We start from the raw sequence: 22,229 nt of genomic DNA, 5'->3' as shown, positions 1-22,229 counted from the left end.
TGCTCTGGTAATTTTGCTCAAGAACTAGTGAAGAAATGCTATTAGAGCCTTAAAATTAAAAAGATTAAAAGCCTTATCTGACCTTGAAAGGAATCTTATCTTGATAGGAATATTTCAGATGAATTGTTAATAAACCATTTTTTCCTGAAGTTTGTGGGAAAAAACACCTTTTTTCCATTTTCAGAATTACCTTATACACTCAATATACTCAACTCTTTTTCTATTATAGCATATAAAAAATATTTTATATAGTATAGTCAGTAGAAATTTTTCAGCAAATTGTGAAATTGTCAATTTAAGTAAATTAACTTATTCATTTAAGTTCAATTATTATTTTTGAATATTTTCTTTAAAATAAAGAGTTACGAATACAAAATAAGACAAACTTTGAGGCTCCCAATTTATCCTTCATAACCATTCATGTGGTATTGCATAATAAAGTATATTTAATCTAGATAATTAAAAAAAAAAAGACAAAAATAATATCAGTAAATTCAAATTATTTTTTGCTTTTCTTACAATATTATAGTAATGGTACTGAACTGGCTGTAGTTTGTTGTAAAGTGATTATTACTTAATATTTAAGCTTAGATACATCGCTGAAGAGTATGAATTGCAAACCCTAAAGAACTCTATTCTAAACCATAAGGCTTCACAGCAGAAATCATATTTGATACATTGTTACAGTGAACTTTTCATAATGGAGTTTTCCATTAATCATGTTCTTTTAAGACATGTACCAGAAAAAATCTGCGCGTGTTCTGATATGGTGTTTACGGAAACAGTACATTATTTTAAATAGCTAATTGTTTTTAATTGTATTAATGTTATTCAAAATTTAAACAACTCTGTTATTAAAACAATTAGTTTTAATTGAAATGTCATCAAATCAAGATAAGAAGCGAGAAAAAGTTTTGCATTTTCTCGTTGAAAATCCTGGTGTATCAAACAAAACAATTTCTTAAGAGCTGCAGATTGCTTTGAGAACAGTGCAGAGCGTTGTGAAACAATTAAAGGACACTGGTACAATCAATAGAAAACTTATTGTGCTGCATATTTTCGATCTCTTCCAGGACACCAATATTATTCAGCAATTAATCACAAGAAACTGAATTCCAATTATAAATGCATTGGAATGCAAAAATTCGCTAAAAAATTCTTAGTTTGGCAAGCAATTTGTGAATGTGGTGAAAGAAGCTCTTGTTTTGTGACTATGGGAACAATTAACACCAAAATATACATAAAAGAATGCCTCAAGAAACGTCTTTTGCCGTTTTTAAGAACACACACGGGTAACCCGTTATTTTGGCCCGATTTAGCATCATGTCACTACTCTGGGACAACTTTAAACTGGCTTAGAAAACATAATTTAGATTTCGTTGAAAAACACTGCAATCCACCAAATTGTCCCAAACTACGTCCTATCGAAAGATATTGGGCTCTTGTCAAAAGAAAACTAAGGTTCAATGTAAAAGAACCCAAAAACATTAAAGACTTCAAAAATAAATGGATTAGAGCTACCAAGAAAGTCCAGCCGAAGACTGTGCAAAAGCTGATGTCGAGTGTAAAACGCAAACTGCGTGCGTTCTCACGTATAAAGCTTCACAAACTTTCTTAAGTGAAATTTAAAAATATTAATATATATGTACTTTCAAAATATACATAACATTCAATATCGAAATACAATAGTTAGATAAATATCCTTTATAATGCCTGCGCAGATTTTTTCTGGTACATGTCTTAAAAGTAACATTTGCTCTGCCAACTCTGTGACTTTCAGGTATGGGAAAGCACTTCAGTGTCACAGAATAGTATTGAAAATTGTCTATAATCTGTCAATAATCAATAATCTGTCAAACTAATAAACTATGATTTGTTGTTGATTATTCATATGTAAAACTAATGCACTTTGCAGTAGATATAAAAAAAATGCTAATTTTTCTTTACATTTCATAAATACTGGGCATAACATTGTTGAAAAAGTACTATACAGCAAGTACATATGTGAGTTAAAGATATACATATTTCATGGTCATGGAATATGTTCACCTACAACTTCCCCTAAAGTTTGGATTGCATTAGTTCCATAATGTTCTTTATATTTTACTAATAGTTCCAATCTCATTTTAGAAATAGGTGTCTTTTCAACTGATATTAAGAGACACAATCTATAGTAGGACTTGAAATATCACTAACAGTAAGGTCTTCTTTAATGTTCATTTTCTACTGTTAAGATAAACAACAAAACTTATCTAACATTTTTCAAATGTTAGATAAGTTTTGCTTATTTTTATAGTGGATAATAGTATACATGATGCAAGAGAGACTAGCAGTAGAAATTAATTGCACAATACAAGTGTATAGTGCATTCATTTATATACTATAAATTCAATAAAGCACATAGTGCAAATAGGTTTAATTGACTTTTAAGGTTTGAGATCATGGCACTAAGGAAACACGAAACATGCTACTAAGGATCTCTGTCTTGAATCAAAAATATTGTTATAAAATGTTTTTAGCAAGAAGACTGAGCAACACAAGACCATTTTGGTCTTGTAAAAGCTTGGATCATTCAAGAATTCACTAAAACTGCAATTTAGTTAAGAAATAACAAGCCTCTTTTTGTTATTTATTTTTAATAGCTGTGTTATAAAATATTATCATCTTTGAAGATCATAAAAATAACAATATTCTTAATTTACGAAGGTCACCAGAGCAACAGCTTTTTAACTAATAGCATACACATCATCACAAAAAATCATAACCTTTATTTTTTACCATTTTAGTATAAATAGGTTAGCTTGTAAATAAAAAACAGGAAGTAAGGTAACAGTGTTAATATAAACAATAAAGTCTTGTTATGTCAACTTGTACATCAGTACATACAATAATCTTGTTATAATAATATTTTAATATATGTATGAATAACAAAGAATAAGATTTTAAAAGTAACTACTTATATACTTAGTATTAAGAAAAAAAATTCAATTAAAAAAAAATAGCACTTACCTTCATACGGAAAACAATCAAATTCATTCAAATTTTCTTTTTTTTCCTAAAAGATAGTTTCACTGTAATTATAATCACTCTTATTAACAAAATTATGTAACTTGTATTGCAAATAAAACTCAACAAAAACACAACAAAAGATTTTTATAACTAAAGTGTTATGGATAAGTTTAAAAGTATAAAAACTTTTCAATCAATTCCTAAAACAAATGTCTCAAAAAATCCATTCTATAAAAATCAAAAAGATTTTTATACTCCTTATATATCATTTTTCCAACAAATAAATCCAGAAGGCTAAGCTTAAGCAATTAAGGAATAATTTTTGGTCAAATAAAAAATCTTTGTTTTTTGTTTACACAGTTTGCATTTAAGTCTGTAATTTCAGGTGATTTACTTTCATTTACTGCATTTTGTGATTTATTTAGTGAGCAAACTTAAAATCATAGCACTTACTCCAGACCTTTCAATTAAAAAGTTTGCCTAATGCCTAATGAACTGCAACAGATAAAAAACTAAGGCTGAAAAGGTCAAATAGTTTTTAAGAAGACTGATATTCCTATGATAACTGAATGCAAAACTTTTGAAATAATCAAGGTGTTGGATAACAATTCCAAGTTTGAGCTTTTCTTAACAACCAATCCAAAACACAGAGTGAAGCAGGTAGAAGAAAAACATTTCATTAGGAGCCTAACATTTTCCTGTGCAGAACAAATGCAAAACAATTCATCAAGAATTATGAAGATCTTCCATTTAAGCTCATGCAAGTGACAAGAAATTTAGAATACTTTAGAGATAAGAGCTTCAAAGAGCTAAAAAAATAGCCTTTTTGGTTTGTTTAATACTTTTAGTTTCAGAATTCTGCCACAAGCTTTAGTAGTTCTGAGCTGTTACACATCATTTATGTTTTAATACTAATCATGTACTAAGTTAAACTAATCAAAACTGATTAAATTGCACTTGTAGTTTATTTAAATAATTAAACAAACACAAATATTTTTGACAAGTGTAAATTGAATGATTTATCTGAAGATGTGAAGATAAGAGAAGGATTGTTTGAGAATAAAAATTACATAAATTTCTAAATATGTACCAGCACTTAAACTGAATTTTTAAGAGTCACATGTACAATGTTAGCCTATAGCAACAACATTCCAATTGTAAAAAATTTTACTAACTCTTTAAATCTACCACTTGGGTATGTAACAGGTCATACATGGAAAATAACATTTTTTTTTTTTCTTCACAAAACAAAGAATTTATTAAAAATGTTTTTTTTTACCTTTGTGTAAACACTGATAGGTAAACTTTCGCTATAAAAAAAAAAAATGTTCTTCAATACCTATAATAATATAAAAATAGAAATAACTTATCCAAAAAAAAAAAAATCAAACTACTATTTTAAAAAAAAAATTAAAGAAATATCAAAATTTTAAAAGAAATTTATCAAATTTATAAAATGATAATTTTTTGTTTGTTTTGATATTTATTAACTTCTTTAAATGCACAGTAAATATAAGAGAACCTTAACCCTAATACATGTTCAGAACATGCAACAGGATTGTATTAAAAATAAATATTTAGTTTAAAGTAGTAAAAAAAAAAAATGTTATAATGCTTTTAATTTTAACTAAAGCAAGTATTTTCAGGAAAAATATGTTTATTTTTCATTTAAAATGCATTAATTGGTTTAAATTTTGATTTAAAATAGTGTCTTGTAGCAATATCTCACCAAAACTTGATAATTTAAGCTTATATGGTACAAACTCCATTTAAACTTAAAATATTAGGTTTTAATCAAGAACTGGATCCAGATTTAATTAGGAACTGACAGATCTGCAGAAAAATAAATAAGTATTAGAAAATTGATTTTTGGATTTCTTTTAATAACTGTTTTAATTACTGCTAATACAATTCTTTATTGAGATGGAGAAAACAAAGCAGACTAGTATACCATATGAATTAAAAGCTCATTTCATTGAAGATGATAAAATTATATTCAAAATAAAACTGACAGACAACAAAAGCAATTATTATTGAAAGTAATAGTAAACAACTAAATTAAAAGGAAAATTTTATATCAATTTTATATTAATTCACTAAGAAGAATTTAATATATTAATTTACTATATTAAATTCTTCTTAGTGAATTCTTCTTAGTGAAAGTAAAAACATTTTATTAAACTAATGTTAATTATACAGTGTAATGTTAATGACTGTAAAATTCAGTAACTGTAAATTTGATAATTCATGAATAATTAGTGAAAGCTCTTAAAAAAAAAAGCAGACAAGAAGAATTCAATCTGCTTTTATCAATAAAATAATTGGTAACTTTTACCCAAACTTCAAATTATTTTAATCTGCAAAATTCATTGTAAATTTAACAAAACTTTATATGCTTTTAATTACACTAAGCAATCACTGCTGAGTGTTATGAAAATACATCATGATTATGCTAGTTTACGATGTTTTTTAAGAAGTATCTATAAATTGTAGTTTAACAGCTAGTATAAAAATACTGATAACCATTCAGTCAGTGCTTAAAAGACAGCAAATTAACATACATTAAGGGTAAAAAACTGGGATTTAATATCAAACAAAGATACTTTAAAAAATTACTTTGTTGCTTTATCATAAGTTCATTAAGATCAATTTGTAAGAAGCGATGGAAAATTAGACTTATGCAAGACACCAAAAATATTATGCAAGACACCAAAAATCATTTAAGACACTAAGTTACAAAAACTTGACACAAAACATTTGATGATTTTTAATATGACAATAAATTATAAACAAACTTAAATAATGGTTGAAATGCTTTGACAGAAGTCTATTCTTTCAGTTTTAATCCAGGCAGAATGTGGCAAGGCATTATGGTAATAATTTTTGAATGAAAAGTTCATTCTATATCACAAATTCAGAAAGAAAAAAAAATCAATACAAACAAATTTTAAAGTTAAAGATAACTTTGAAATTTCTTTAAAACTACGGAGCTCATATTTACAATCAATAAGATGATTAAATGTTAGAGTACTTGACAACCACTTTCCCCTCTTCCCCCTTCATTTTTCTTACCTTAAATGCTGATCAGCTTTTAGAATCTTTAAATAGTTATATTCACATCAAAGCACTGCTAAAGAATTATTCTGTAGTCAAAACTTTTCATTAAAAAACTTTACATATAATTATTTCTTTAAAATCTTTCTTCCTTGAGCCTTCTAGAATTTCAATGTATTTGGGCCAATTCTTCAGCCTATCTCTTACAAGCAAAACATAAGATTTAAAAGCTAACATTTGAACACTGAGATATATTAAAATAGATAAATTAAAATTAAAAAAAAAAAGAATACTTTGGTACTGTTTTGGGTGCATACTTCTGTTTTATATCTTTGTTATGTTGCAACCGAGCTTTTTCTTCTGAAGCTTCATCTTCACTGATTTCTTGTGCATTTGTCAGATTATCAACAGCAATTGCCAAAAAAACATTCAAAAGGGTATCCATAAATTATTAGTCAAGTTCAATGTACAAACAAATATTTTGAAATATGAAAACACATTCTAAGGAGAGCTTTTTAAAGACTTTATAATGAAATCAAAACATTATGATCATAACCATATGAATGGCTGTTACTTGAAAAAAAAAAAAAAGTATGGATGAAGAACTTAGGAGAACTTCACAGAATTAGTCTAAGAAAATGGATATATTGACATCCTGTCAAACTTTTTGATGGCTTACATATTGAAAGCATACATTGACCATTATCTTGACTTTTAAAATTATTTACTTAAGAAGTGTGTTTTTTTTTTACTTTTAAATAACATTTTGTAAAAAAATCAGCATGCATAAATCGAACAATTTCTTTTTCTATATAAGGAATTTGCATTTTTGCATATATTTATTGTATATTTGTTAATATTGATATATTTTTATGTTTATTAGGTATAAGTACCTTGTGTATACTTTATGTAATATATAATATGCATTTACTTTCAAGTTAATTTTCTATATTCCAGTAGAATTATATTCATAGCAAACTTTGTAGGATTCTTTTAACAAGAACTTTGCTATTCCTGTTTTTATTCATCACTGAAAACTATTTGCTCTTACTCTTCAATAGATCAACCAAATCTCTTCTTGCACCACCTTTATTATAAAGACTGCATAAACTTAATAAAAAACTGTTTTTGAAGAAATATTTTTCACATCTTTAGTTGAAAGTTTTGATTAGTTCACGTTAACTTACAAACTTACACTTAAACTGGTTCTTACCTAATAAAATATGACTGTTTTTAAACTCTATTACTTTTTTTGATCTTTTGGATCAAAGTGAATGCTACTTGTTGCCTTAAATCTATTCAGAGTATTTCAATTACAATTCTTATAAATATAACCCTATTTGGCATTTCTATGTATGTTTTCTCATATCTTATCAAAATCTCAAACAAAAATATTAAATGTTACTAGTCATTTTTGCAATTTTATGCAACTTTTTAAAGAAAATTATCTATAACTAGCATTAAATAACAAAATAGTTATGATTTGGTTTGAGAAGAAAATAGAACAGAAGTCAATTTAAAACCTTCATACACCTTTTTTTTCAACATTTTCTAGTACACTTTTTATATGCACTTCATAAAAGTGAATTAATAAACAAGTTAAAGTACACTTTTCAGTTATAAATAAGTGTCAACTTATAGATTAAGTTGATTGATATCTATCTAATAATCATTAAATTTAGAAAAGATTGTTTGGCAGAAATATTTTCAGAATGTAAACATAAAAAAGTAAAGTAATATTTTGAGGGTATTATTTTTCTATTTAAATAGTTTTTATTTCCTGTAATGACTCTTTTAAATATTGGCAGTTTGAGACCAACACCATCAATATTCAAAAAAAATAATATCAAGCTGTACTGTACTGCTTGAGGAGAGATAAAGACAAAATAAAAAAGTTTTTTTTCTTTTAATTTTGTACTTATTTAGAATTGATTACAACTGAATATGTTCATGAAAAGATACAATTTCCAAGAACAACTAATGTTACAAAATACAAGCTCACACTTAAGCCTTTAGCAGATTTTGGACCTCCATATGCTAAAATACCTTCATGCATAACTGAATTCCAATCTTCCCCTGTCAATATCTAAAGCAAATTTAATTGGTAATTGGAAACAAGAAAAGATTTTCAAACTTGTTGAAGTAAAATTAAAAATCTTTTTAAAATAAAATACTGAAGTTTACTGAGATGCTTTGCTGTTAACCATTAACCTTTTGTTACCTTGCAAAATTCATAAAGGTTTGCGAAGAAAACTATCTACCTGTTAATAGTATGTTTGAACAGACTCTGAAAGTTTTTTTTTCTATGAGTTATGCTAAAAAATATCTTTTTTCCTTAATCTGCGTGAAAGAATAATTTTTTCCTTGGTGTTTTACAATAGCTAGAAAAAGTTAAGCTTTTTCTTTGTTTTTTCCTTAAAATCTAACAGCAAGGGCTGGACAGTTATGTCTGTCTATTTCAATTTTTTGTATTGATTTAGTTTTTTACTATTCAATTTTTTTAACATTTTTTTATAAATATACATATAAATCATATACTATAGTCTGTAATTTTTTCATACATATTGCATGAAAAAGGTTGAAAATATTACAGAATATTACAATAAATAGGTTCCTTACCAATATATATTCTAAGAAAAAATTTTAAATAATGCTTCTATGTACTTTGTTATGGTCACTAAAAGCTGTTTATTATCTCAAATTAGTTTTGTTGTTTCTTTTTAATGAAGTATGCATAAAACTAAACTTAAAAAACATTTTTTTAAAAGACCTTGGAAAAAATGTGAGCCTTGAAAAAAATGTGCCTTGGAAAAAATGTGAGCTGAACAATTTATGTGGCTGAAACTAAATTGAAAAAACTGTTTTTTTGCATGAAGCAATTTTTACAGCAATAAAAAAAAACTTTCTTATTTCTTAAAAAAACTTTCAAATAAATTAGCAATTTTGCCCAGTAAAATACAACAGGTTTAAAACAAAATACTTTTTAGTCAGGTGTAATGGGATTCCTTTTTATTTTAACTATATCAGTGACTGCAATTATAAACATACTAGTAACTTTGTTAATGAAAAAACTATTAAAATACTACCTGAAATACAGCCAGCATAGCACTACCAAAGTCATTAAAATTAGTTCGTGGTGGTGGAATTTTATAAGAGAACCTATTAAAATGTTGAAGAAAAAGTACACATAAAAAATGTCTTTAAAATTAAATGCTGTAACTGATAGTGAGTCCAAATGAAGGTTATAGTTCTAGCTGTAGCTCATGAACTATTACAAAGATTATAACAAAAATCATTACTTAAAAATTGCTATAAAAACTACTTGACATACGCGCCACCAAAGAGTTGCATTCCCAACAAAGCGAAGATAAGAATAAACAAAAATAGAAGAAATATCAAACTGATGATTGACTTAATGCTACTCAGTAATGATGTTATCAAATTTTTCAATGATGACCAATATCTAAAAATTTAAGCATAGCTTATTTTAGGACTTTGAGCGTGAGTAATAAATAATGGATGGAAAGTTTACAGCAATTAAATTGCAGAAATTATTTCTGCAATAATAATTCCAAGTATCATTTAAGTGGGTGCAATAATACCCACTTGCACTGAAGCTTCAGTACCAACATTTATATAATCATTTTCTATTTTTTCAGACTTAGCCAAATTTAGGTCTTCAAAAATTTACTATCAAGAAATACAGGAATAATTCTAGTTGAAAAGTTTGTTCAAGAAATATAGAAATAATTCTAGTTGAAAAGTTTGTTCAAAATAATGTTTTTTAAAAGGTCTAATTAGAAAATTCCTAATATAAATTCTAAAACAAAAATTTAAATGTTGCTTCTATGTACTTTGTTATACATTAAATAATTTTCCTATAATTTAAATGAAAATAAAATTTTAATTTAAAAAAATTATTCTGTTAGAACAATTTACTACCGTCATGCTAACCTCATTAACACAAGCAGTAATGACCCAACATATAATATATGTTAATGAGGTTGGCATGATGATAATAAGAAACAAAATGTAAGAAGAAATCTAAATAAAAATGAACAAACCTTGTAAACTTAAACAACCTCAATAATCTAAGAGCCCTGAGTACAGAAATTCCCATGCTTATTCTATAAAGCTTGTAAATGATGAGCTCAAGTACACCAGCAGTTACAACCTATAAAAAAAATCACTTCTAAATGATTTTTAAAACTTTTAAAAGAAAACAATCTATAAAGTGTTTTAGCATAAAAATATTTCGTAGAAAAAAATTTATTTATAGCTAAAAAAAAAAAATTTCAAATAAAATTCAGAAGTATCTCAGTAAACACAAGATGCCTTTGAGATATTATATTGTCTTCTAAAGATAATACTGGAAAGTTTTTACTTCTCTTAAAAAAGATTTTGTTTACACATACTAGTAAACTACCTAAAAAGATGGTTTTAATGGTTTAAGAGTATATCAATGCCTTTAATTAACCCTAGTTGACCTAGATAAATTGCAAAATGAACTTTTCACCCAAAACTGCAAGGCTTTTGTTGCCTCATTTTAAAGAATTAAAAGTTTTTTGATTATGAAAGTTTACAAGATCAAATTCACTTGAACTCAGGTTCAAGAATTCAACTTGCATAAATGTTTCATCAATTTTTAATAAGTCAAGCTTGCTTAAATAAAGATTTGAGTTTCTCAAATAAATAGTCAAATACTTGACTTTTAAAAAGAGTCCAAGTCATTTGAACCATGAGTGCAGTTTGCTTGAATAAAGAGTTGCTCTTGTAAAAATTCTGTACTAACCTAATCTGAAACTATTAGCTCTTTTTGTATAACTACATATTATTACAAAATTTGTATAAATTGTTAATAGATAACTTAAGATGTTAATAGATAACTTAAACATTTGCTAAAAAAAAAGCCAAAGCCAAATTTTACTTACATGTTGTCAATTAATAGTTACAAACTGCCACAAGGCATAATGATTGTTCAACTGTTACAGACAGTAAAAAAACTTTAACTCTGAAAGACTTTTAAAATTACAACATTTTTGAAAATGTAAAACTTACCACACAATCAAACTTATTGAACTTTGATCTAAAGTACATTGTGGGACCCAATCCATAAATCTTTAAGAACATTTCCATCAAAAAGAAAGTAAGAAACACTTGTTCGGAAATATCTGAAATTATCAGAAAGATAATTGTTTAAAGGTGAAAAATTACTTGATATGTTATAAGAAATTACTTGATATGGTACAAAAAATTATTAAATTTGGTATAAAAATAGTAAAGACAGTTAAAATTCAAATTTTATTCTCAATAGGAACTTATAATATACTAAAATCTTAATATGTAACAAAATTCAATTTGTTTAATTGCTTAGAAACTGGTTGTCTATTTCCTCAATGAGAAATACTTGATATTTATATTAAGCCTAAATATAAACAAACTTACAACTTAAATATAAACAAAGATAGCAAGTTAACTCTAAATTATATTCCAAAAAATTATACAAATGTGAATTTTTAAGACAAATTTTTTTCCCAAAAAAATTTAGTACCTTGAAGATCTGTAAGCCATTGAGGCTGTCTGTATTGTTGCACAGCCACTGACACAGTATTTAAAAATACACATGTTATTATTGACCAATAGAACACTGAATGATTGACAAAGCGCTTAACTGCTAAACGAAATCTGCGAACCTTTTTATGAAGTAGCTCTTTAAGAGTTTGTCTGAAAATATTTTTTTTACTTTCACATACTTGAACTATTACATATTTTAATAAGACAACTACTAAAATTAGATTTACATATACAAATTTATATCATTATTTACATTTAATTAATATTATCATCATTGAGTATATATATTAGTAGTTCATCTTATAAGTGATAACAAACATTACTTTGGAGTGCTATTGTTCATATTAAGCCTGAATTTTTTTTCTGATGACCCTTTCATAAGTATCTTTGTCATTCCAAGGTTTATCCCATCCTCTTTCTTTTTTTGATTGCGAATCCGTTTCACTGTAATATGGCATTAGGTTAACAATAACTTTGTAAACAAAAATAGCTTTCATATATATGTAATAGATATAATTGTTTGTTTGTAAACAAACAAACAATTATATGTATAACATATATATCAATTGTCAACCAATACAAGACTTTAAAACAATATAAGATTTGAAAACTAACAATGATAGTTCTCCTCATCCTCTTCACGATTCATAGCTTGTTCAGCAGCATCAATCCAGTCCATATAACCATTTAATGCTCTATCAACTTGCTGTCCTTGACGAAGGAGCAAGAAAGTTGTTCTATTTTCAACACGCTCTCTCTCTTTTCCAAATTCTCTAAGAAAATAGACTGTTTTTACATAAATAATTTCAAAAATATTTTTAAAAAAGTCTTTGCTGACTTAACTTAGTATATCTATATATATATAAAAAAGAAACAATGCAAAAACCTACCCACTTAATACACCAAGTACTAAATTCAGCATAAACTTTGCACCAACAATATTCAATGAGTAATAATAAACCCAAAAGAACAGGCCATTCTTGTCATACACATTAAATGTCTAGACATAAACAAGATTTTTGCAATTTCTACATTTTAGCTTTACAATATACACAAATGTTTGGGCATTTTTGGTCTATTGACTAGAGTAAATATCTCTAAACAACATATATAAAAGAAGATTTTAAGTCATTTGATCCAGTAATCAATTTGTTAACAAAACAAGTTTTCATTATAGAACTATGATTAAATCTTGCTGAGCATTACTATATAAACGAAATCCATTTGAATATTACTCTTATAATAATAAAACAATTATGCATATAAATGTAGTTGTTAATGAATATTATTTTATTTTAGAACTATGTATTAGTTTATTAGAAATAGTAATAGTTCTAGACAAAATAACTTTAAATAACTAAATAAAAAAAAAAGCTTATTAGTACAGTCTTCTTGACCAAAAGAAAACAAAATTAAGGTGTAGCTGAGAAATGTGCTAGTAGGCTATAGGGGTAAGTTGACACATTGTGTTTAACTTTGGTGTTTTTCACTAGAAATTTCCAGAATTTACATGGAAACTTCTTACTTAATTCATCTTCCAGTGTAGTATCAGGGCAATTTGCAAATGTACATAGTAGTTAAAGTAATTTTTGTGCTTTTTTACTTACTTTTGTAACTATATTACTTTTTAAATTATAAAAAGCAATAGTATTAACTACAAGTAAACTTGAGTAGATGTAAGTGTTAACTCTAACCTGTCACAATCTATGTTTTTTAATGTATCATGTTTTTAGGGATCTGCAGGCCATTTTTTGAATAAAAAAGTGTCAGGGGAAGTTTGCACAACTATCATGAAACTAATTGGCAACAAGTGCTAATTTACCCCCATTTCACCTTAGCCATAAATTGGCTAAAGCTTTAGATTTCCAAGGTATTATTGTATAATACTGCAGATACGCAAAGCTATAACAGAAAAACAGACAATAATTCCTCAAAATGTTATGAAAAATACTGTTGATACTATTTTTATAGAAGGATGATCTATTCCACTAAATGTTAACATTTTCAGTGAACATGATTATACACCTGCATACAATACAATTGCTCAAATCCAGAAACAGGCCCTGCTATCGAAAGCATGGTGTGAAGCATAAATAATGTTATTCATGTTCACTTAACAATATCAGAGAAAAACAATCCAGAAGCTAAATGTTCAAAAGATTTAGTGCCATATTACCATATTTCATCTTCAGACAATGTTGTAAATAGTGCAGTCAAGACAACTGCAATTCTACCTCCTTGAGAGTTTAGACAATTCAAAAGTTCCTTAATAAGAAAGAGATTTTTAAAAAGGTTAACAAAAAAGGAAGCACATCAATATTAATAGATTCAAAAAATGAGTGCTTTAAAAAAAGAAAAAGAATCTGCAAAGAAAAATTTTATTCTAAATAATATATTAAGTCTTTTGTTCTCAATATTATATTGGCTTAAGGGCAAAAATACTTAAGGTCAAAAATAGTGAAAAAGGTCAAAAATGAAATAGTGAAAGAAAGATCCTTAATCTTACAACACTTGTCTTTTTTTATATGATATCTCAACTAATCCAAAGCGCATAATATGACAAACTTTTTTTCTTTTTTAAAGGCCCCTTTTTTGTCTAAAAAAAAATTTTAAACAATGTTTGACACTTGAACATGCTCGCCAAATTTGTATTCTTTTGAATTGGAGCCTGATGTTTTCTGAAAAATTCCCCCACAAATGCAGAGCTCAAAAACTAAAACTTTAGCCAACTAGCCCCAGTTTTCACTATTTTTAATGAAATTCTATGGAATCAAATACTTTTCCTTTTGCAAAATTTACATGGCTGCTAAAGGAAAAAATATTTGGCATCATAGAATTTTTCAACTTTTAATAAAAAATTTCTCCCTAATACTTTAACAAAAAAGAAAATCATTAAAAACATTATAAAATAGAAAAGAGTTATTAAAAAAGATAGCAGCATACATCATACATGATCTGACTCCAACCTTCACATGTGATACATGTAAACACTGTTAACATACTTAGTAGCATATTATCAAAAGAAGCAATCCCGTAAGAAGGACCTTCAAAAGACCCACTACAGGAGCTATCAATACCACATTGATAGCCATTTTTTCCACATAACTGCTTGTCACTATTTGGATCTAAAACTGAAAAGGAAGTCATAAAAAACAAGCTGATCACTATAAATTCTATAAAAAATAGTAGATAACCTAATTTATTACAAAAATTCTTGGTTTTATTTCAAATATAGAAGTTTATAACTTGCATTATTAACTAATTGAAAAACAAAAACTACTTTATTAATGAAGAAATACAGATTTAAAAAAATGGAAAAAATCCAAGAAATAATAAAAAAAGTTAAAATTAATTTCCTACAAAACAATTTACAAAACCCAGAAACCAAGATCTTTTCATACATCAACTTAAAATTTTAAAGCCAATTACTATGGCAAAATAAAAAATTACTTTATTCATTTAATATACTTCTCATAAATAGAATTTAAGTTGGAGCTTTATAATTAGCAGCAAAATTTTATTACAACAAACAAATAGCTGCTTGTAGAGTTATGAATGCTAACAGTTTCTTGCATATTTTGCTTTTAAGTCTTTTAACAAACTTTAAATGAAACTAACCTGTTCCATTTCCTACACAGTATTTGTGAAAAAGACCACTAAGAAACTCTAAGCCAATAATTGAATAGATGACAATTACAAATCCAACAAGAAGGCAAATTTGAAGCAAAGGAGCCATAGCACGCATGATAGATTTCATAACTACCTGCAAACCTATCAATGCAAGACTATAAATGACATATATGTATATTAAGACATTTAATGAACAATGCTATAAGGACTTTTTCATCAACTTAGATCCTTAAAAATTCTTTTTAAAACAGATCAAATACAGACTAGTGAAATAATAACTTGATTGTAAAATCCTTACTTGGAATTCCTGATACAAGCTTTAGAGGTCTAAGAACACGTCCAGCTCGTAAAGCTTTAATGCTACCTGCATCAAAATCAACTTCTACTTCTGGTAAACTTATAATACTAGAAACAAAATAAACCAAATTAGCTAATGCTTTGAGCAGGCTTTTTTTTTTTTGTTAATTTAAAGCAAAATTAAAAACTAATTTATTTTTAACTCAAATATCTCTTTTTTTTCTTCTAAATACATACATACATACATACATACATACATACATACATACATACATACATACATACATACATACATACATACATACATACATACATACATACATACATACATACATACATACATACATACATACATACATACACAATACATACACAATACATACACAATACATACACAATACATACATACATACATACATACATACATACATACATACATACATACATACATACATACATACATACATACATACATACATACATACATACATACATACATACATACATACATACATACATACATACATACATACATACATACATACATACATACATACATACATACATGCATACATACATACATTTATTTTGCTTCAAAATTTGTGTTAAAACAATCATACTGACAAATGTAATAGGTCTTATATCAATAAGTGAAGCAACTAAGTGGCAGATAATAGGCATAAAATGTCTCAGACCTTAGCAACAAAGAAAAAGCAAGGAAATCATTAATTACTGAAATCTGAACCTTAATCAAGTAAAACATAACTTTATGAATGAGGTAATAAAAATTCTACTTAAGAAAACTATTGTATATGATGATGAAAATCAATGCTGACTCCTAGAGATAAGCTCAAAATATTACTGTGCTTTAACAAAAGAGCTGTTTAGTTTAATTTTTGCCTATATAAAAAATAAATATGGAACTAGTGTGTTTCCAGATGAAGAAAATGGTTTTGGACTTGGTGGTAATGGTGTCTTAATTTTAATAAAAAATTGAATTCATTGAATTTCCTTGAATGCACATTACATATACATAAATATACACACATATATACACACACATATACATACATATATACCTACCCTGTTACAACAACAATAAAATCTAAGATATTCCATGCATTTCTCAAGTATGATCCAGGATGCAAAATAAAACCTTGAGTAACAATTTTTAAAATTGCTTCTGTAATAAATATTATTAACATGTAAAGCTCTGCCTTTTCCTAAAATAAATTGAAATTGTATATATATATATATATATATATATATATATATATATATATATATATATATATATATATATATATACATATATACAAAATGAACAATTTACAACTATTTATGGTACTTAAAATTTCATGCCTTTCAGCAACCATTGGCCATGAAATACAAAACCAAAATATGACACTGTTGACTAAGCCTAAACTATTTCTCTCTTTCCTTCTTTCCTTCTTTCTTTATTTCTTAATTTCTTTCTGTTACTTTTTTCTTTTTCTTTCTTTCTTTCTTACTTTTTTTCTTTTTCTTTCTTTCTTTGACATCAGAGCACCAACTAATTATTTTTGTTTTGTATTTCATGACTGATGATTGCTACAAGGCATGAAAAGTACCATACATAGTTGTACTTTCTTCATTTTATATATGCATACACACACATTGATTTATGTAAATATTTCATAAGCAAGTAAAAACTCATACCAATTTAAGATTCAGTCTTGATTTATCATGTTTCGGAAGAGGACTGTTTAGTGCTAAAAGCACACAGTTTACCCCAATAGTTGCCAATATGAAATAATCAAAAATCTGATTAGTTAAGAGAGATTATAAAGTAATTACAAAAATTTCCATTAGAGATTTGGTTTAGTAGGTAATCCAGCAACTGACTGGTTTGAGTTTACAACTTAATGCACAAATTCCATTAAATTTACAATAAACTTTGTAATTTTAAAATGTTTAAGTGATGGCTATGCCTGAAGATAGGGCATATGAAAAGTTTTATAACCCTATCATGTTGTTTTTGTGGAGGTTTTATGCAAAAATCAAACAAGCAACAATGGCAAATTAAACTTTAAAGAATGACAATTTTAAACTCTTTAAAACTGTCACTCCTTATTTTTTATGATAAATACAAAAAATTATCAAAAGTAGTTTGATGTTAACTTTCTAAACAATTGAAGTAAGTCCTCCATGACTCTAATTGCACATTTAGCACAAATACTTGATTATTGATTAGTATAAGCTCACCAGACCAAAAGACCCTTAAAGTCTTTATTTCTTTTGAGTGTGGCAAAATGTTTCTATTCTCTAAACTTAACAAAATGCTTTTAAACTATAATGCTCTTTATATGTGACTGTACAGATTATCCAGTATTTACTGTGGTTGTAGTTTGTATACTTCTTGCATAGTTGTATATTTCTTGCATCTATTAAATATTGTTCCAACTTTTCCATCAATCAGTGCAAGTCTATTGGTTAAATTTCTCTATTTCCTTTACAGCTACAAACTGATACTCTGCATTCTTTATATGTTTCCAATCAATGTGCAAGCTCAACTTTTTTATTTTAGAGTTTTTATTATTGCAGCTTTGTTAACACCACTTTGACTTAAAATTGGAGCTCTACTTTTTGAAAGATTTTTGCATGTAGTTTTCTTCTCCTGAGAATTATTTTGAGGAATCAGTTTTTTGTCTTTTAAATTTTATCATTTTAGATTTTTTATCTACAGAAAAACTGCCAGAATTTTTTTTTTTTTTTTCTCGGCAGAACTAGTTATTTAAAACCTCAACAAACTTGACTGGCATAGTTTCTTATTCAACTCTGAAAGTAGACTATTTTTAGACATCTGATTTCAGTCTTATTAAATTATCATTTAATACTAAATTTAAATAATTAAAAATAAATAAATGTAATAATTTAAAGATGTTAATGAAATACCAAAAGATAATTTCAATAACATAACATAATCAAAAGATTATGTAACAGTGCACATAATTAACAAATAAGAATGCACATAATTAACAAAATCACTCCAGCAATTAAATAAATATCTAACAATAACGAGATAATGATAGTTAAGTATCAGCAAATTATTAGGTGTTAAATTAATGTTACTGAAGATTATCATAAATTGAAGATGAATTAATTTTGAGAGTACCAGGCAGAGGATTTTCGGCTTTTTAATAATCCTAAGAATGCCGTTGCTTCGTAACCGTCAAAATTCTGCTATTGTGCTTGCAAAATTCTGCTATTCTGCTATTGTGCTGCTATTGTGTTTTTTTCTACTTTTTTTTCCAAAAAATATTTTCTTTCTAAGGATTTTCTTAGCCAAGCAGATGGCAACTTTTAAGTTACTAAATTCGCCTAGGTTTGGTTTTTAAGAAAAGGTGCTGTTTGACAATTTTTTTAAAATCAAATTAGTAAAACGATTTGTCTAATCTCTACTATTGCTTAGTTGTATTCTTAAATCTTAACCACTGCTTACGATTTGGCGTTTCTATCTTTAAACGCAGCATTTTTGAATCTGAAATTTGACAAACACATAGTAGTTTAAGAATTGATTATGTAAGGGGTTTAGTCATCATTGGTATCTCAAATGCTATCTGCATGATTAATGGCTAAGTAGTTTTAACCAACTCATGGCTCTTAATCGTGCGACTATTACCATTGGCTTTTTTTATAAAAACAACGAAAGTAGAGAAAAGAATCATTTATAAAACAATTTATTAATATTTGTTTTATATCTATAAATGCTTGAAAATAAAGATTAATGTTTTAAATATATAGGTAACTAAGAGATAAAGCAAATAATAATAAGCATATTATAATAAATAAAGCATATAATTCTTGAAAAGGATACTTTTGAATCGCTTATTGTTCGACACCAACGACGAATTGGATTTGTTTCACTGAAGATAAACAAACTAGTATATTTTTTCCTCTCAGGTCCAGATATTTTTTGTAAAGATGAAGCTCTAGACTGTGATATCGAATATTGTATATTTCGATCTTCCATAGTCAATATCTTTTTTTAGCTTTGTTTTTTTTTTTTTGCTGTTTTTTACTTTTTTTTTTTTTTTTCGCTATTTAGGCATGTTCTAAACGTTGCGTAAACGAACTCATTTCTTATTCTCAGTTTTCATCTGATTTTTTTTTTTTTTTTTTTTTTTTGTGATTTCCAAATTTATTCTTCAGCTTTCACCTTTCATAATCCTTTATTTAAAATTCTAATGCTATAAAATAAACTTAAAATGATTGTATAGAAAAAGTAAACAGTTTTGAAAAGAAAGCCTTTCTTTTTTATCCAATAAGATTGTAATAATCCACTTTTTTAGATCACATGGTTTGATTGTAAAGAAAAAAATATTTTTGGCATATGTTTAAAACACCATTTCATTAAAATTTTAAAGATAAGTACAGATGACTCTTTTTTATTATTACTTCCCTAAAAATATAACCATAGAAACATTATTGTAAGCAATGTTGAAACATTTAAAAGTTCATTCTTTACTAATTATTATATTTTTTTAAGTTTAGTAAGAAGAAAATGAATGTTTGGAAATTTTTTTTCAGAGTTCTTTAATGAAATAAGATTTAGCAAATAGCATCCGAAACAAATTATATTAAAGTTACTTGAATAACATTTTACGAAAGTACTTATTATCAAAAAGCTTATTCAAATAATTATGAAATAATTATTTATTTGAAAATTATTTTAAAAATACATTTTAGTTTAAGAAACATTTTTTTGATATTTTATCATAAAAATCTAGCGCTGGCATGTGAAAATTTGAGAATGCTGAACCGTTGCAATTTAATATGGATTTTTCTTCAACAAGTTAAAATAAATGATTTTTACGTGCTTTTCTTTTGTGAACATCCTGCGTCTTGATAAAATTGTCAAATATGTGCAAATCAGCATAACATTTTCCTTATTTTAAAAGAAAGGCTTTAACGTAATATTGCTAAATTCAGTAACTTAAATTTCGAACAGGAATAAAAAGCGATTTTTAAATATTTTTTTTCGGAAACATACAATTGATTATATTTTAAAGTTTTTAAAATAAAAATAAATAAAATTTTTTTCTCCCAAATATTTTAATGAAATTTTTTTCTCCCAAATATTTTTAATTGCTTAAATCTCAATTACTTATTTGAAACTTCAAGTTTCACTTTATTTTTAAATGATTGAAGTTACATGGTGACCAAAGTTAGGCGACCAAAGTTATTACGTTATTGCTTTAAAGTATGTAGTTAAGTAGTCATATTAACTACTTTGTAACAAAATAATATAAAACATTAGAATAATTATATATTATTTTTACAGTTTTCCTATTTCCAATATTAATTAATTATCGAATATTAATTATTATCTACATAATAACTAATATTCACCAGAACAAGACATTTTTTAAATGTTGCTATGCAATATAAAACTTAGTTATGACTTTTGCAACTGAGGTTTCACCAAACAAGGGAGTACAAATCTGGCATGGCCAGCCTGATTAGATAACAAAATAGCATTAAATAACATTTAAAACTTGTACCAAATAGAAAGATATAATTTCACTGATAAATTTGTTTTTAAGTATTTAAAGACTAATTCTGTTAACAGGACCGAAAATAATTTTTCTCGGGAAAATGCTTGACACTTCTAAAAATTTTTAGAAATAAAAACAGAAAATTAGGTTTAAACAACGCATTAACTGTTACTTTGCTTGTAAATTCTCGAACTTATAATCCGTCATGGAAATTTAGAAACATTTTATCTAGGAAGTTTTGCCCTTCCCTAGAGTTTTTTGGTTTTTCAAATTAGTTTAACTTTTTTCGGCTTACTAACTATTAAAAGTAAATTCATTTTCTCTGGTACATTGATGCTTAAGCTCCTGTTTATTGCTATTGCACTAAGAGTGTTGTTTACTTAGCATTTAAACTTTATAAGCTTTTGTACTTAATTATCTTAAATTTTTAATTTAGAAGTAAAATTTAATGGGTTTAACCGGAAGAAATTGCCATAGGTTAGTAGAAAAACTGCTCATTTAAACATCTTTTACATAATTACTCTAAGTCTAGTTAAATCTGCTCCATTAATTTTTTCATATACTTAGCAGAAAAATTTTCAACATCGTAGTTTGGTTCATAAAGCCTGATATCACGCATATATGTTGTGAATTAATAAAATACATAAAATCAATTGGATGATTGGCGGAATGGTTTAAAACTAAAGAAAGAATTACGGTTTCAAGCAAGAGCGTGAATGAAGTTAACGAGCCCGCCTTTTGGAGTTGCTTTTTTCTTTTTATTAAAGAACATTTTTTAACACACATAAAATAAGAAAATTACTATTCATTTTTATTTTTAAAGTACGATAAAATAATTAAAATCCTGTATCGTCATTTATATAGGCTAATCATTACTTTGGTTCTTAGTTTTGGGTTAGATAAGGGCTTATCATCGGGAATTCTATAGATATTTAAAATAATCCTATTTCTTACGTAAAAACGTTCGGAAGCCGAGAAAAAATATAGAAAAGAAAAAAGCGAAATTTTATAACACAAATCTTGATGTAAATTAGTAGAAAATATCCATGAAATAAAACTTTAAAAATTGAAGCCAAAATTTAGATTAAAATTTTATTAATATTTTAAACCGAACTTTGGGCTTTAAAT

The 22,229-nt window shown here is 26.4% G+C and overlaps 1 protein-coding gene across 4 annotated transcripts in view; it reads right to left on the bottom strand.

Moving 5' to 3' along the window:
* Positions 1-19,802, bottom strand: part of LOC145181354 (voltage-dependent calcium channel type A subunit alpha-1-like) — a 59,525-nt gene extending 39,723 nt beyond the window's left edge. For 3 of the 4 annotated variants that reach the window (XR_016456632.1, XR_016456631.1, XM_090101203.1), the window contains exons 1-18: positions 19,421-19,802; positions 17,263-17,367; positions 16,648-16,787; positions 15,566-15,672; positions 15,256-15,408; positions 14,581-14,768; positions 12,528-12,637; positions 12,253-12,410; positions 11,961-12,081; positions 11,615-11,787; positions 11,122-11,234; positions 10,128-10,237; positions 9,395-9,526; positions 9,150-9,222; positions 8,022-8,149; positions 6,357-6,500; positions 4,289-4,319; positions 3,010-3,055 (exon numbers count right to left, since the gene is read on the bottom strand). Coding sequence is in view for 2 of the 4 variants with exons in the window: in XM_090101203.1 (XP_089957329.1) it covers positions 3,010-3,055; positions 4,289-4,319; positions 6,357-6,500; positions 8,022-8,149; positions 9,150-9,222; positions 9,395-9,526; positions 10,128-10,237; positions 11,122-11,234; positions 11,615-11,787; positions 11,961-12,081; positions 12,253-12,410; positions 12,528-12,637; positions 14,581-14,768; positions 15,256-15,408; positions 15,566-15,672; positions 16,648-16,787; positions 17,263-17,367; positions 19,421-19,576 (2,188 nt within the window). In the remaining 2 variants the exon portion in view is untranslated. The remainder of the gene's footprint in view (positions 1-3,009; positions 3,056-4,288; positions 4,320-6,356; positions 6,501-8,021; positions 8,150-9,149; positions 9,223-9,394; positions 9,527-10,127; positions 10,238-11,121; positions 11,235-11,614; positions 11,788-11,960; positions 12,082-12,252; positions 12,411-12,527; positions 12,638-14,580; positions 14,769-15,255; positions 15,409-15,565; positions 15,673-16,647; positions 16,788-17,262; positions 17,368-19,420) is intronic. The other variant, XM_090101204.1, reaches the window with a different exon arrangement.
* Between the last annotated feature and the right edge of the window lie 2,427 nt (positions 19,803-22,229).

This window comes from Hydra viridissima, unplaced genomic scaffold (assembly GCF_058129835.1).
Source record: "Hydra viridissima isolate aposymbiotic clone 2 unplaced genomic scaffold, HvirCarnegie_v1 scaffold_10, whole genome shotgun sequence".
Classification (NCBI taxonomy): Eukaryota; Metazoa; Cnidaria; class Hydrozoa; order Anthoathecata; family Hydridae; genus Hydra; species Hydra viridissima.
Note: the sequence above shows the minus strand (reverse complement) of the source record. Positions and strands in the feature narration are given on the sequence as shown.